Genomic DNA, 13973 nt, shown 5'->3' with positions numbered 1-13973 from the left:
AACACTCGGATATTTCATAGCCACGTTTCTTTCACATCAATTTCCTCTGTTCAAAAGTGGTTTTCACTAGATTCGCCTTAATTTAAGTCTAGTAAATTTCCATAATACCTTTTACTAGTACTGACCTCGTTTTAAAAATGAAAATTGATCCCATAAAATGGCTGTTATGGTAGGCCACAGTAGTTGCTGTGAAGGAAAAAGGAAATCAGTTTCGACACAGGTATCCCAAGCTCGAAATATGAGCATCGGCGAGCATCGGCATTGTTGCGTAACATTCAAAATATAAGGATTTGTATGGAAAAAAACCCTATCGTTTCTGTAACCTACGAAAATGAAAGGATTTCAATAAAAAAAAAAATAAAAAAACAGCTTACCTTACTAAAGATGTGTGTTACGTCTCTCCTGCATTACGAACCGCAAGGTCGATTTTCGTGCACGCACCAGGGATCCTTAATTTCCATGGAGATACCCACAAACTGGACTCAAGTAACTACAAGGCGTTAGTCTTGACACATTTCCTTGCGCACCTCAGGTGTGCACATTAATCGCTTTCTGTCAGTTCATCTGTCAATAAACTCATTTTAGGACAGGACACAAATTTGCGTCAAATATCAGAGCTTGTCTTCTGCGCGCCGAATTTATACCATCGGAGCGAGATATTTTAACTCAGCTATGGTTCTCGTCAAAATCACTTAATGAAAATACTTGAATTCATGGTTGGTGTTAAAAAAGGGTCTTGGTGCAAGTCTTGGAAAAAAAAGAAATATTTTTTTCGTTTCTTAAGCGAAAGGCAAAATCTAGCGCTTTATGAAGGTCGAATTCGAACCCTCCAAAGTAATAATTATTCGGTACGTTACCTGGTAAGTTACATATCGTCGCCGAAATGGTTTCAAAAGTTCGACGTGAAGAGTTCTGGATGTTATTTCGCATTATGTCCTAAGGACAGAAACTGTGTTCGCCGATATAAGGTAAGAGAGAGACCTTTATCATTTAAAAGGTAGAGGAGCAGCTTGTTATGGCTCTCGCATGCGGAGTTCGAGCACATCGGTGAAGCCGGTTTGACGACACTGAGGAAAACTGAGGAAAATATTTACTTGCCTTTGGTATTGTGTATATCCTCGATCACTATACAATAACGCACAAATATTATAATTCAAAGGGCATTTACAACACGCGCCAAAAGAGCCGTGATCCCGCCAAAATGCTCGGACCATCTAACAGAGTGTAAAAGGGGGCTGGTTGGCAACACACGACTTTTACCTCGTGCCAAAATGCTGCTTGTTCCAAAAATTGTTTTCTCTGGTGGGTATATTATATTCTGGGTTCTACTCTTTGAATGAGTAAATGTGAATTTTGCCGCTTGTTTCATACTGAGAGGTCATGAAACGCATGTTGATTTTCTGCCGTTATTGTTTCTGGTCGGCATGATTTGTCCTCTAATGCAAGAGCACTTTCTTCGACCTCTTTTGAAACGTAAATCTCTTCCTTTGCGGCTAAATAAGAGTTTTAGGTTGTTTAGTCTTCTCCAAAGTGCCTCCTGGATCTGAATAGCTAAAGACGATATTCTTTTGTCCCGTGAATGTGATGGTTTCCTTCAATTTATGTCACGCTGGGCCCAGCTCGTTTAGTATTTTCTGCACGATGTTAAATTTTCACCGAAAGTGATTTACAGATCCAAATTTCGAGGAATGGATTATAGGAACGCATTTTGTGAAGAGAGATTTTTTTAGTAAAAAGAATTCGGATCCTTAAATCGATCGTGTTTGAGCTAGCCAATTGCAATTTTCATATCCTGTGTTAGTTCGGATAATTCAGTAGGTTATTCTCTCCTCTCCCTCTTAGCTTACAGGCGGCGCGCCCAAGTTTAAGAGGTGAAGAGAGATTTTTTCAAGGGTAAAAAACTCGTAGCTTGAATCAATCATGTTTTACTATCTAGCCAATTGCAATTTTCATGAGCAATGTTAGTTTGGATAATTCAGTAAATTTTTCTCTCCTCTCCCTCTTAGCTTACAGGCGGCACGCCCAAGTTTAAGAGGTGAAGAGAGATTTTTTAAGGTAACAAGACGCTACGGAGCGTACACTTCGGCGTCGTGGTTGTGGAACTAATTAATTGTAAATGCGGAGGAATAGTAAGAAATCAAATATCGTAAGAGTATGGTGTTAATTTGTGAAATTATGGGATTTGTCAGGATATTCTGAAAAGAGCAACATCCAAGAGGCCTACTTGCCAAAAACTAGCATTTCGGGACAAATTGTCTCCGAGGTATTAGCCCAGTTATGCTCTGATGACTCCATACAAATCCTTTTAAAAAAACAATTCTCTATTTTTCTTAGTCACATCAGGCTTCAAAAACAGCATAGCAGTCTCATGTACTGATTAAAGATATGTAAGGCATGGGTAAGGGGTCAATTACGTTGAGCATGGAATTGGCTAAAACTCAAAGTCACGAGTTCGAATGTTTTGAGGATAATTATTCACTGACTATCAGCACGCAGGGACGTCGGATTAACACAAGGAAGTTTAACACCAAAGGAACATAGCCTTTACAGAGCTTTAAAACACAGCATCTACCAGCACAAACTTGACTTGAACTTTGAGTAAAACTAAACAGCCTCTACCAATAATAACAAACTCTCATTTGAACTTCAGATATCTTACGGCTCCCACGAACTTGTAAACACAGAACCTGAAAATCGACCTTCCTCACACTTGACTAACCACAGCAGTCCAGCTCGTGGGAAAAAACTTAGATCGTCAAAAGAACTCGCTTGGAACTTGTATACCGTTTGACATAAGGTTCTAGAAAATACTAAACAGGCGAATAGTAGTAGCTTTTCGACATATTTTATGATTTCAATAACTGATGCAAATCTGCTGACTCATGCTGAAATGTAAACATGCCCTAATTAATTATTCATGTATAATCCAAAAGCGTAGAGAACGTTCGAGAAAGTCACGCAACGCATGAAAGCAATTTTACTACGTAACACTCAACAAAGACAAAATGTCTTTGTGCAGCATTTTGTAACTTTAAATTCATCATAAAAAAGTTCGAAAGGAGGGCTCACTCGTGAAATGTTTTTCAACACTCGAAGATAAATTTCGTGTCTCTGCGCGGCCACGAAATATCCTCTATTTATTCCTCGAGTAATTAAAGACTAAACTCGAAGAGATCTCAAGATATCACGAAGTAGTCCGGTCTCATTTCGTGAAATAGTTGAAACAAGCCGAAAAGTCACGAACTTGCACGCCCAATCTTGTCCTGAGACTAGTGCATCATTTCATAACTATTTCTCATATCCCAAACTACCTTGGGTCGCAGTAGCGCAATCGGCTAATCGCTCAACTTAGAGTCTCCTCTGATCTGATGGGTCACACAGGTGAGTCGGTTCAAACCCCGGGAAAGCCAAAGTAATAATTATTTCTTCCTCGAAAAAGTTAAAGAATAAATCAAAGAAATCGAAGTGATCTCGAGATATCTCGAACTAATTCGGCTCTCACTTCGTCAAAAAGCCGAATAGAACCGAAAACCTACAGACTTTGCTTGCCCAATCTTGTCAAAAAATTGCAACTTTGATACCTTCCTGAGCGTCGCGAATCCTTTACTTCGCGCTCCGCCGAAGTAAACAACTCGTAGATTGAATCGTCATGTTTTAGCTAGCTAGCCAATTGCAGTTTTCATGCGTTGTTAGTTTGGATAATTCAGTATTTTTTTCTATCCTCTCCCTCCTTAGCTTACAGGCGGCGCGCCCAAGTTTAAGAAGTGAAGAGAGATTTTTTTTCAACGGTAAAAAACTCGTAGCCTGAATAGACCATGTTTTACTAGCTAGCCAATTGCAGTTTTCATACGCTGTGTTAGTTTGGTTACTCTCTCCTCTCCCCCTTGGCTTCCAGGCGGCACGCCCAAGTTTAAGAGGTGAAGAGAGATTTTTTTAAATTGAAACATTCGTAGTTTGAATCGATTATGTTTTACTACCTAGCCAATTGCAGTTTTCATGCGCTATGTTAGTTTGGATAATTCAGTGGATTACTCTCTCCTCTCCCTCTTGGCTTACAGGCGGCACACCCAAGTTTAAGAGGTGAAGAGAGATTTTTTAAGGTAAAAAACTCGTGGATTGAATCGTCATGTTTTAGCTAGCTAGCCAATTGCAGTTTTCATGCGTTGTTAGTTTGGATAATTCAGTATTTTTTTCTATCCTCTCCCTCTTAGCTTACAGGCGGCGCGCCCAAGTTTAAGAGGTGAAGAGAGATTTTTTTCAACGGTAAAAAACTCGTAGCCTGAATAGACCATGTTTTACTAGCTAGCCAATTGCAGTTTTCATACGCTGTGTCAGTTTGGTTACTCTCTCCTCTCCCCCTTGGCTTCCAGGCGGCGCGCCCAAGTTTAAGAGGTGAAGAGAGATTTTTTTAAATTGAAACATTCCTAGTTTGAGTCGATCATGTTTCACTACCTAGCCAATTGCAGTTTTTATACGCTGTGTTAGTTTGGTAAATCAGTAGATTATTCTCTCCTCTCCCTTTTCGTTTACAGGCGGCGCGCCCAAGTTTAAGAGGTGAAGGGAGATTTTCTTAAAGTGAATAGCACATAGCTAAAATCGATCGTGGTTTAGCTAGTAAATGCAGCTTTTTTACATTGCTTTAGTTTGTATAATTCGGTAGATTTTTCTCTCCTCTTCCTAATGGCTTACAGGCAGCGCGCTCATTCTTAAGAAGCTGTGATAAAGTATAAAGTAAGTCACAGCTTGAATCGATCGTGTTTTAGCTAGTCGTTACAGAGTTGTTGTTTTTGTTCATATTTTGTTTTTGTTAGTGTATATAATTCAGTAGATTTTATTTTCTCTCCCTCTTAAGTCTTCAGCTCCTGTGCGATGCGTCCAATCTTACCACAAGTGGTGGTGGTTTCAAAAGCGAAATTAAGTACTTGTGATTTTTTTTTTCTGACCTACGGCTCTCAGTCTGGATAATATTCAGCGTGATGCCTGTGTTTGATGTACACCGGAAACCGGAAAAAAGCTAGTTTTGTCCGCGGGCGGCAATACTTTAATTTCGACAGTTTAAGGTAAAATATTAAGATAATGTCTAAATCATTTGTGAAGTGTGATAGTTTTTTTTGGCGTAAATATCTCTCTTCGATCAAATGTGACAATTAGGCCAGATGTATACTAGCGATGTAAAAATTTCCTCCGTCTGTGTTGAAACCGAACAAACCCCGCGGGTATCCGCTTTGGCGGGTGATCTCCCTGAGAGATAATTGAGTCGTTGTTTTTATTGTTTATTCATCAAGTTCACAGTTGTAATTATTTTTCGGTAATGTTGTTCTTATTTATTGTTTATTGAGTGGGTCGGCTAAAATTAAAGACGAAGAGTGAAGCTCCAATGCAGAATTTTTGAGGTTTATTTGACATTATGCTTTCGACAGTGCACGTGAATAGCAACTAGGTTGGGTGTCCACTTAAGATAAACTGGATTAAGTGTCGAAGATGAAAGATTGCTCAATAAAACGAACATTGTTGACAGCTTTAAGATAGGCTTAGGGTCTCTTGATGTAATATAACCCTTGGTTCAAAACAATAGACTTGGCGCCTCGCCCTTCAGAAATATGCGAAGATTGCGACGTTGAACGTCGCAATCCCCCGACAATCGAGCCTGCGGCTTGTAATGTGTGGTCTACGGGCCTATTTATGGCCGTTTCATGGGTTTTTTGTAAACGGTTTTCTCTCTATATAAAGGTTTACCAAGGTTGGGCACTCCAGCGAAGCGGCTCGACTGATCCACCGAAGGAAAACGGCCGGAAATTCGCTCCAACTGCTCCAATCGCCTCCAAATTCCGCCTAGGTAACACACGATAGTTCTTCTTTCCATTCGTTATCTTGCTTCAAGACTCCTTTGCACCGACAGCTAATCAAAAGGTCGCAAATCTCTGCAACCTTTCGCGTCTGAAGCCATCGACTGAGGCTCGGCCTGAACTCCGCGTTACCGTTGACAGATAGCGACACGACGTGAGACTCAGATTACTCACACTCGGGGTGGGAGACAGTCTCTTGCTCCCGTTGTTTTCCAATTGTGACAACAGGAGCAAGAGACTGTCTCCCACCCCGAGTGTGAGTAATTTGAGTCTCAGGCAGTGTTGCTATCTGTCAATGGTAACGCGGAGTTCAGGCCGAGCCTCAGTCGATGGCTTCAGACGGGAAAAGTTGCAAAGATTTGCGACCTTTGATTGCGGTTACACAGTAAAAGACACCCCTCAGGGTAAAATATAATTAGATATGAGCTAACTGACCTTGTGAATTGGCGGGAAAAGTGGAGATCAACATGGATGACACGAATCGAGATCTAGTAAGCTTAATTTCAGTGATTCTCCTGCTTATTATTCGACAGTCTTCCATAAACATAACAGTCCAGCAGTTTTTTGCGAGAGGACACCGAAGAAGGCGCTTTCGATTACGCTACCTGCAAGGTTTGTCGGCATTGCATTTAAATTTACGAGCTCGTCGCCAATTTGCTCGCCGGCCTAGAAGAGCTTGGGTATTTCCACGACCACAGAACTGGTTTCAGGAACTTCTAAAAAACAATGCACTGGATCACTGGTAGAAAGAAAACTTTAGAGTTTCGCGCGATACCTTTGAATATATATGCCAGCTCGTTGGACCGGCGCTCTAGCGGCAAAACACTAGGATGCGAGATGCCATTCCAGTTCCAAAGCGCGTCGGTGCAAGCCTCTGGCGACTAGCTACTGGAGAGTGCTACCGCTCGTGTGGACTGATGGTTGGGTTGGCAAAACCGACTGTTGTAAAGTGTTGCCATGAATTTGTTCAAGAAATATGCCGACTTCAAGATGAGTTTATCAAATTTCCTTCTACTGCAGCAGAGATAGCAAAAAAAATTAAAGGCTTCGACAATAAAAGTAAATTACCTAATGTAGTTGGAGCAATAGATGGAAGCCATGTACCTATTAAGGCCCCGAAAATTAACCATGAAGACTACTTTAACCGGAAACATTTCTACAGTTTTTTAGCGCAGGGAATAGTTGATGCCTCTGGCCTCTATTTATCCGTGGCCACTGGTTTTCCTGGAAGTCTGCATGATGCTCGGATGCTGCGTTTAACTGACGTTTATTGGGCTGCTGAAGATGAGAATATCCTAATGGAACCTACATTTGACTTAGGCGGAACTGTAGTGCGCCCACTTATCGTTAGAGACAGTGCTTATCCAAACAAAACCTGGCTCATCCGACCATTTAAGGATAACGGTGGGCTTACGCGCGACCAGAGGAATTTCAACCGAGAGGTATCCAAGGCGAGAATAGTATCCGAACATGCATTTGGTATGACCAAAGGAAGGTGGAGGGTATTACTTAAGCGCCTAGACGAAGACAGTGACAGAATACCTGACACTATCATCGCCTGCTGCGTGCTACATAACATCTGTGTTTTACGGGGAGATGAACTCGACATAGATGATAGTGATGATGATGATAGCGATGATGATGATGATGACGACGCCCCCCCCCCCCCCCCCCCCCAGGCTGCAGCTGCGGTTCTACAAGCCCTTGTTCAATACGTTGCAAATCAATAGACATATATCCCCTTGATTTTGTCCTCTTTGCGTCCTAAATCACGGCAAAAAATCTCCTGTTTTCTGGTGATTTTACCAAACGGTTAATGTATTGAAAATGCCACGTTCACGATCCGTTTTCTCATTTTGGAATTCGCAAGGAAAACTCGGCGTTCACAATCCGTTAACACCAGGAAAATATGCTGTTTACTTCACGTTTTCCAGCACACGGAAAACGTGGTTGAACAGTGCGCTTTCTCTCGTTAACCGGACATTTTACCAAACGGTTAATGTAAGGAAAATATCGCGTTCGTGACTCGTTTTCCAACTTCGGAAAAGACAAGGACAACTTGGCATTCACCATCAGTTAACAGAGGGAAAATATGCTGTTCATGTCACATTATCCAGCACATGGAAAACGGGGTTGAACAGCTCGTTTTCTCTCTTTAACCGGAAATTTTACCAAACGGTTAATGTCGTGAAAATATCACGTTCCTAAATCCTTTTCCGACTTTGGGTAACACAAGGAAAACTCCCGGGAAAACTCAACATTCACCGGCGGTAACACCAGGAAAACATGCCGTTTATTTCACGTTTTCTTTCACCTGGCAAACGCAATTCAATAGTACGTTTTGGAACTCATTTTACCATCGTAATTAGCAATGCGTAAACAGGCCGTTGACCGCCGTGTTTTATTTGGGTTCCAACATTTCCTGCCAAGAATTCCCTCAGCTTTATTTTGATTATCTTACCAGCAACAACTTTGGCAAGAAACCGGTGTCTGTGAATATTACAACGGAAATTGACTTCTCAGTAATCTCAGTTCAGCAAATTCTGAATACGATAAGACTTATTAAAGGTCTGTCGTAATCGTCGTTGTTTTTTAAACAAACTCAAGGCATGCAAAATGCATGAAGAGGCTTCTCTTACTCTTATTTCTGCCGCGAGGCCGCGAAGCTAAAACGCAATGGAACAGACCATTTCTGTTTCCCTAGTAACCGGGCTCGATAGCCTCGACATCGTGAGTGACACAAAAGAATAAGATCACATGACCTCAAAGACCGGGTTTCTTTCGTGTGAGAAAATTTTCTCACATTTCGAAGAAGGCGGCGGGAATTTCGAGTTTTTGTTGTTTTGCTGCCATGTCCGCGGTCGATCTTGGCCAAGAAATGTCTCTTTCGGACCGTTACTTCTTGTTATTACAAGCCACGATTAAGGGAAGCAAGGTTTTGAGGGCGCAAGTGGCCGAGAGAACGGAGAAAGAAGCGGACGTCAACAGACTTACCGTTAAGCTGTAGACGAGCTGTGTGAAAAGTTTTCGACCTAAGAAGCGTCTAGAAGGAGGAAAAAGAGTGCCAGTTCTTAACTGACGGTTTCAAGACAATTAGGGTAAGATCTATTTTAACTTCTTTTAGCGTGTGTTGTAAGGAATTGATCTCGAAATTGAATGCAAGTCGAGGATTTGTTAGTATGCTACGTATACAGTGACGAATCTGGAATAGTGAAATTCGGAATCCGGAATACAACTACCTAAGGAAACTTTCTTGGAAGGGACAAGAGAATAGCTCTGGAAGATAGGCTAAAACTTACCGTACCATTTGGCACAATTTTTTGTGGGAGTTTGTTTTTGCAGATGTAGCATGTATGTGAGGCAAGCAGTTTGGACATGATAATTTCTTTGTTACTCTGTGGCTAAATGGCCGGTAACCAGTCAAGGTTTTCAAAACACTGAATGATTGGCAGTCCTATATTCTCCGTAAATTTCACAAAATCGAAAAATCCCAGCTAATCTAAATTATCATATGTTGATTAAGAAAAGTCAAGCGATCCTGAAATGCTTTATAGATCTCAAGTGTAGTGTTTGGTTTATGCTGGGCTCAGAGGACGAAACCATGTTTTGTGACACTTGGAACTTTTATCAGCTCGACTGCCGGTCAAGGTTTTCAAAACACTAAATGACCCGCAGTCCTATGTTCGCTGTAAATTTCACAAAATCAAAAAATCCTAGCTAATCTAAATTATCATATGTCAATTAAGAAAAGTCAAGCGATCGTGAAATACTTTATAGATCTCAAGTGTAGCGTTGTTTATGCTGGGTTCAGAAGACGAAACCATGTTTTGTGACACTTAGAACTTTTTTCAGCTAGACTGCCGGTCAAGGTGTTGAAAACACTAAATGACCGGCGGTCCTATATTCTCAGTACATTTCACTTAACTGTTTCTTAATCGACATATGATAGTTTGGTTTAGCTAGATTATTTCTATCTGCGAAATTTACAGAATATAGGACTGCTGATCATTTAGTGTTTTCAATCTCTTGACTGACAGTTGAGCCGAAAAAAATTTTAAGTGTCACATAACATGGTTTCTTCTTCTGATCCCAGCGTGACCCAAACTTTATTCTTGAGATCTATAAAACATTTCAGGATTGCTTGACTTTTCTTAATCAACATATGATAGTTTGGTTTAGTTGGATTTGTTCGATTTGTGAAATTTACTGAAAAGACAGGACTGCCGGTCATTTAGTATTTTGAAAGCCTTGACCGGTTACCGGCCATATAGCCACAGCGTATTTGTTATATGACAAAGTATCAATTTTTACAATCAATCGTGGCTGACCTGCAGCTAGCTAAACTAACTGAGGCAGATCAGTCTCACAAACTCTAAATATTACAGATAACGCGGTACTGCTGGTAAAAAGAGCAATATTATTAAAGGGACACAGTCACCTGTTGGGCCACACTGACCTAGACACTACTTTTTCCAGTTTGAAAAAGATTTACCTCAACTCAAAATCAAATGTACACATCAGATACATCTAGAAATCCACTTTACTCTTGCCTAGTTTTTCATTCGATCCTCTATTTTTTTTCTGAAAACCTCTTTCTGACTCAGCAAACTTTTATGCATCCTAAAACATTATTTTATCATATTTGGTTAAACACAGTATCCAAAGGAACATAAAAAGAGGAGTTGGGAAACATGTAGGCGCTGGACAGGAGAAATCCCCTTCCTGTACCAAAATAACAAGAGAAATGAATCAATAACACTGCAGAGCAAATCATCATTACAAAATAATATTATTTTGGAAAATTGATGGAGAAAGGTTACAGTCAAGCTGTCACAACCTTGAACCTTTGACCATGATTAAGACTTCATGTCATTTCTCACCTCTACTGATTTGTCAAATTCAGAAGTATTCGTCAATGTTTAGCTTTCCCTGGACAAGTGCACTGGTGAATTCTTGAAGGCATATAAAAAAATGAGTGCTCTGATATGACTTACAGTCTATAACTAAGATTTTGACTTGCAACTAGTTCAACTCCACACGGTTTGTTTAGATATTCCGGATGCGCTTCTCACTTTCTGTTTCACGCGCATCTTGTGATTTGCAAATCAGCTAAGAATTGGTATGTAATGTGCATGTGCATCAGCTGACTGTGTCCCTTTAAGTGGCCTTTTACATGGAGGGAGAATTCATGCAAAGCATATTGTTATGGGTCAAATTTGTTTTCAGGTTAATCTTGATTTAACCCTGGTTGATTCTCAATTTCCTTTGTCTCCTAGCCCCAAGAGACAAAGGCAATTGAGAATCAGCCTGGGGAAGGGGGGTTGGGGGAAAAGCAAACCCAGGTGCTACATGTATGCAACACAATGTATGGCAGAACACTTTTGGAGTTGTATAGCTTGTGATTAACTGATCACAAACGCTTTATTAGGTGGGTGCGAAGGCAGATAATATACAGAATCCAAGGTCAAGAGTTCAGTAAGAAGGTTGAACCTTTTTTTATCTGAACTTATCATTGTGGGGTGCTATGACAAAAAATTTGTGACGAGTTTGCAAGTGTGTCGACTTAAGTTGCCATTATTGTGCTGTTGTTTCTTGGTTAGATTAGGTAAGTCCAAATTTTGCTTGAGTACCTACCTGTCTAAAAAAGATACTTTAAGAGAAGATAGTAGATAAGAAATTTTCACTCCAAAGGTTCATTGTGGTTCTGGGGTGAGATTAGTTTTTTGGCCTGCATTGTCACCTACGAGCAAACACTTGTAGCCTACGTTATTTTGTGATGTACCAGTGTTTATTTTTTGTTGTTGATCCCTCCTGTGGGCTTAATTCTCTTGTGATCTTGGCTGCATAAGGATTTTGAGAAATGCCAAAAATTATTTTACAAAATTATATAAGTAGTATAATTATTATTGTTCCTTTCTGCTCAGGTTTTGAAACTGTTTCCAACATTTTTCACTCGTATCATTTTTCAACAAAGTTATGACTAGTCAAATTTTCCCGAGCACACTTGATATGTAAGTATTTGCCACTAAGCTCTTCTTTTATTGTTAAGTTACAAATAATTTCAACTGTAAGGTCAAGCAGCATAACAAAGCACATAAGGGAAAATGGAAAAACAAATTAACTCACAAGCAATTTCCTGTAATGGCTATGCTATTTTGTGATGAATAACAAAATATTTGTTGATGTTGAAAATGTTGTGAGAAGAAAATGTAGGGAAGAATTACAGAAACTGATCAGAATTGAACAAATTTTTCTTACTACTCAAGTAACGTAAAATTCCGAAAATAAGCCCCATGGCTTATGTTTTTCAAAGGCCCCTTTTGAGGGGCTTATTTTTGGAGAGGCTTATGTACGGAGGGAAATTCGCATTTCAAAATCGATTGGGCTAGCTTGTACTGGGAAGGAAATTTACCATTTTTGATTTGTTTTACTTTGTATACTAGAGCAAATTCCATGTACAAGCCCCCAGGGGGCTTATATTCGGAGGGACAATTTAACGGAGGGTTTTTTGCGTTGTGATTTTGAGGGGCTTATATTTTTTTTGCATTTCTTGAGCCCCTTCTGCAGTTGAGGTCAAACAAGAAGGAAGCCCAACGAAGGATACCAACAAATATATTCATCACAAAATAGCGACTACTAGGCTACAAGCATTTGCTTGTTTCTTTGTGAGTTGCTGCCAAAAATAAACATTACAACACCGTTGATCTAACCCCAAATCCACACTGAACTGTTTGAGTGAAAATTTACTATCCTTTATCTTATCTTAAAGTATCTCCAAGGTGGCAATCAACCAAAATTGGACTTACCTAATGCAACCATGAAACAGTGGTGCAATAATGGCTACTTATTAAGTCAGCACTTGCAAGCTTGTCAAAACTTCATTCATGGGGCCAGCACAACAATGATTACACAGTGATATAAAAAAGCAGTTCAACCTTCTTACAGAACTCTTCAACTTGGATTATGTAAATTATCAGCCTTCATACCCACCCAAGGACACTTTTGTGATCAATTAATCACAAGCCATCTGACTCCACAAGTATATAGGTAGCTGTACATAACATCTATATTCAAACAGTATTGCTGTTTTGAAGAAGGGCTTCAAGGGATAGAACACAATCCAGTGGCATTACTCAGTTGGTAGCATTTGTGAATAATTCAATAAAAGGGAAAAGAATTAGGCTTCACTAAATGTGACAGATACAGATCAGTGACCATTACTGGTTTTTCAATGCGAATATTTCTCTTGACTACAGATGCTCTGAAAGTTAGAAACAAATCTATTAATTGATTATTTATTGATTTCTATATATTTTACCCAGAAACTTGAGAAAAGACTAAAATTGGTTACAGAAGATGAGAAGAAGATGCCAGTCTTAAAAGCCCTACATTCAGCCTTGATCCCGTCCGATGAGTCAGATGAGGAGGGTGATGTTCTCAGAACAGGGCCCCTAGAGTGGAGATCAGAGGAGGTTTCCATGTTTTTTTTCACAATTTGGACTCTCGCTGTAGAAGAAGTATGTCCAACCAGCAAAAAAGGCAATCTGTTAACAGAAGGGTTGGTCCTCCAAGTACAAGAGGCCGTAATGAAGTTCCTGAGTCATTGCTCTGGACCACTAAATTGTAGTTCTTTTCATTTTTCAATGCTTGATAACAGTGGAGCTTCAATACATTTTTGAAAGTAAATCAGGGAAAACCTTGTTTCAAGATTTATTTCAGAACAAATATGGCACTTGAAATTTCTTTAACAGTGTGCTATTGCCATTTGGGGTTCCACTGGTCGCATAGATTTAACAATTATGCCTCAAGCCCAAATGGGCTATTGACTCAGAGGCTATGAGGGCGAGAGGAATAATTTATTGTTTTAGTAAAATTCAACTAGTTGGTCCAAAATATCGAGACAAAACAACTTTAGCTAGCGAAAACACGGTTCAGCCGCCATTGTTTTGGTTTTCAAAGCCGGCACTTTTCGCTACTAGTGGGCTATAACATATAGCCTAGTAGTAGCTCAGCCAATCAGAATGTGACATTGATAATAGACCACTAGTTGGATATTACCAATTAAATATATTCCAGGTGATTTTCACCAGCAAACCGAGAGAGTGCTCATCCTTAAAGGAAATACAC

At 40.0% G+C, this 13973-nt stretch overlaps 1 protein-coding gene across 1 annotated transcript; it reads left to right on the top strand.

Annotated features, from left to right (window-relative positions):
* The first annotated feature begins 6676 nt into the window (after window positions 1–6676).
* On the top strand, window positions 6677–8425 carry LOC140945233 (uncharacterized). The gene is made up of 2 exons (XM_073394285.1): window positions 6677–7341; window positions 8311–8425. The coding sequence occupies exons 1-2, from the start codon at window positions 6677–6679 to the stop codon at window positions 8423–8425; spliced, it is 780 nt and encodes a 259-aa protein (XP_073250386.1).
* Window positions 8426–13973: the final 5548 nt, after the last annotated feature.

The sequence above is a fragment of the Porites lutea genome, chromosome 8, assembly GCF_958299795.1.
Source record: "Porites lutea chromosome 8, jaPorLute2.1, whole genome shotgun sequence".
NCBI lineage: Eukaryota > Metazoa > Cnidaria > Anthozoa > Scleractinia > Poritidae > Porites > Porites lutea.
This window is presented reverse-complemented; position numbering and strand designations above follow the sequence as displayed.

Excerpts from the sequence above, each read along its gene's own strand:
- LOC140945233 (XM_073394285.1), top strand. The coding sequence starts at position 6,677 with ATGCGAGATGCCATTCCAGTTCCAAAGCGCGTCGGTGCAAGCCTCTGG. Across the intron at positions 7,342-8,310 it reads TTTGGTATGACCAAAGGAAG|CAACAACTTTGGCAAGAAAC; the intron begins GTGGAGGGTATT and ends TTATCTTACCAG.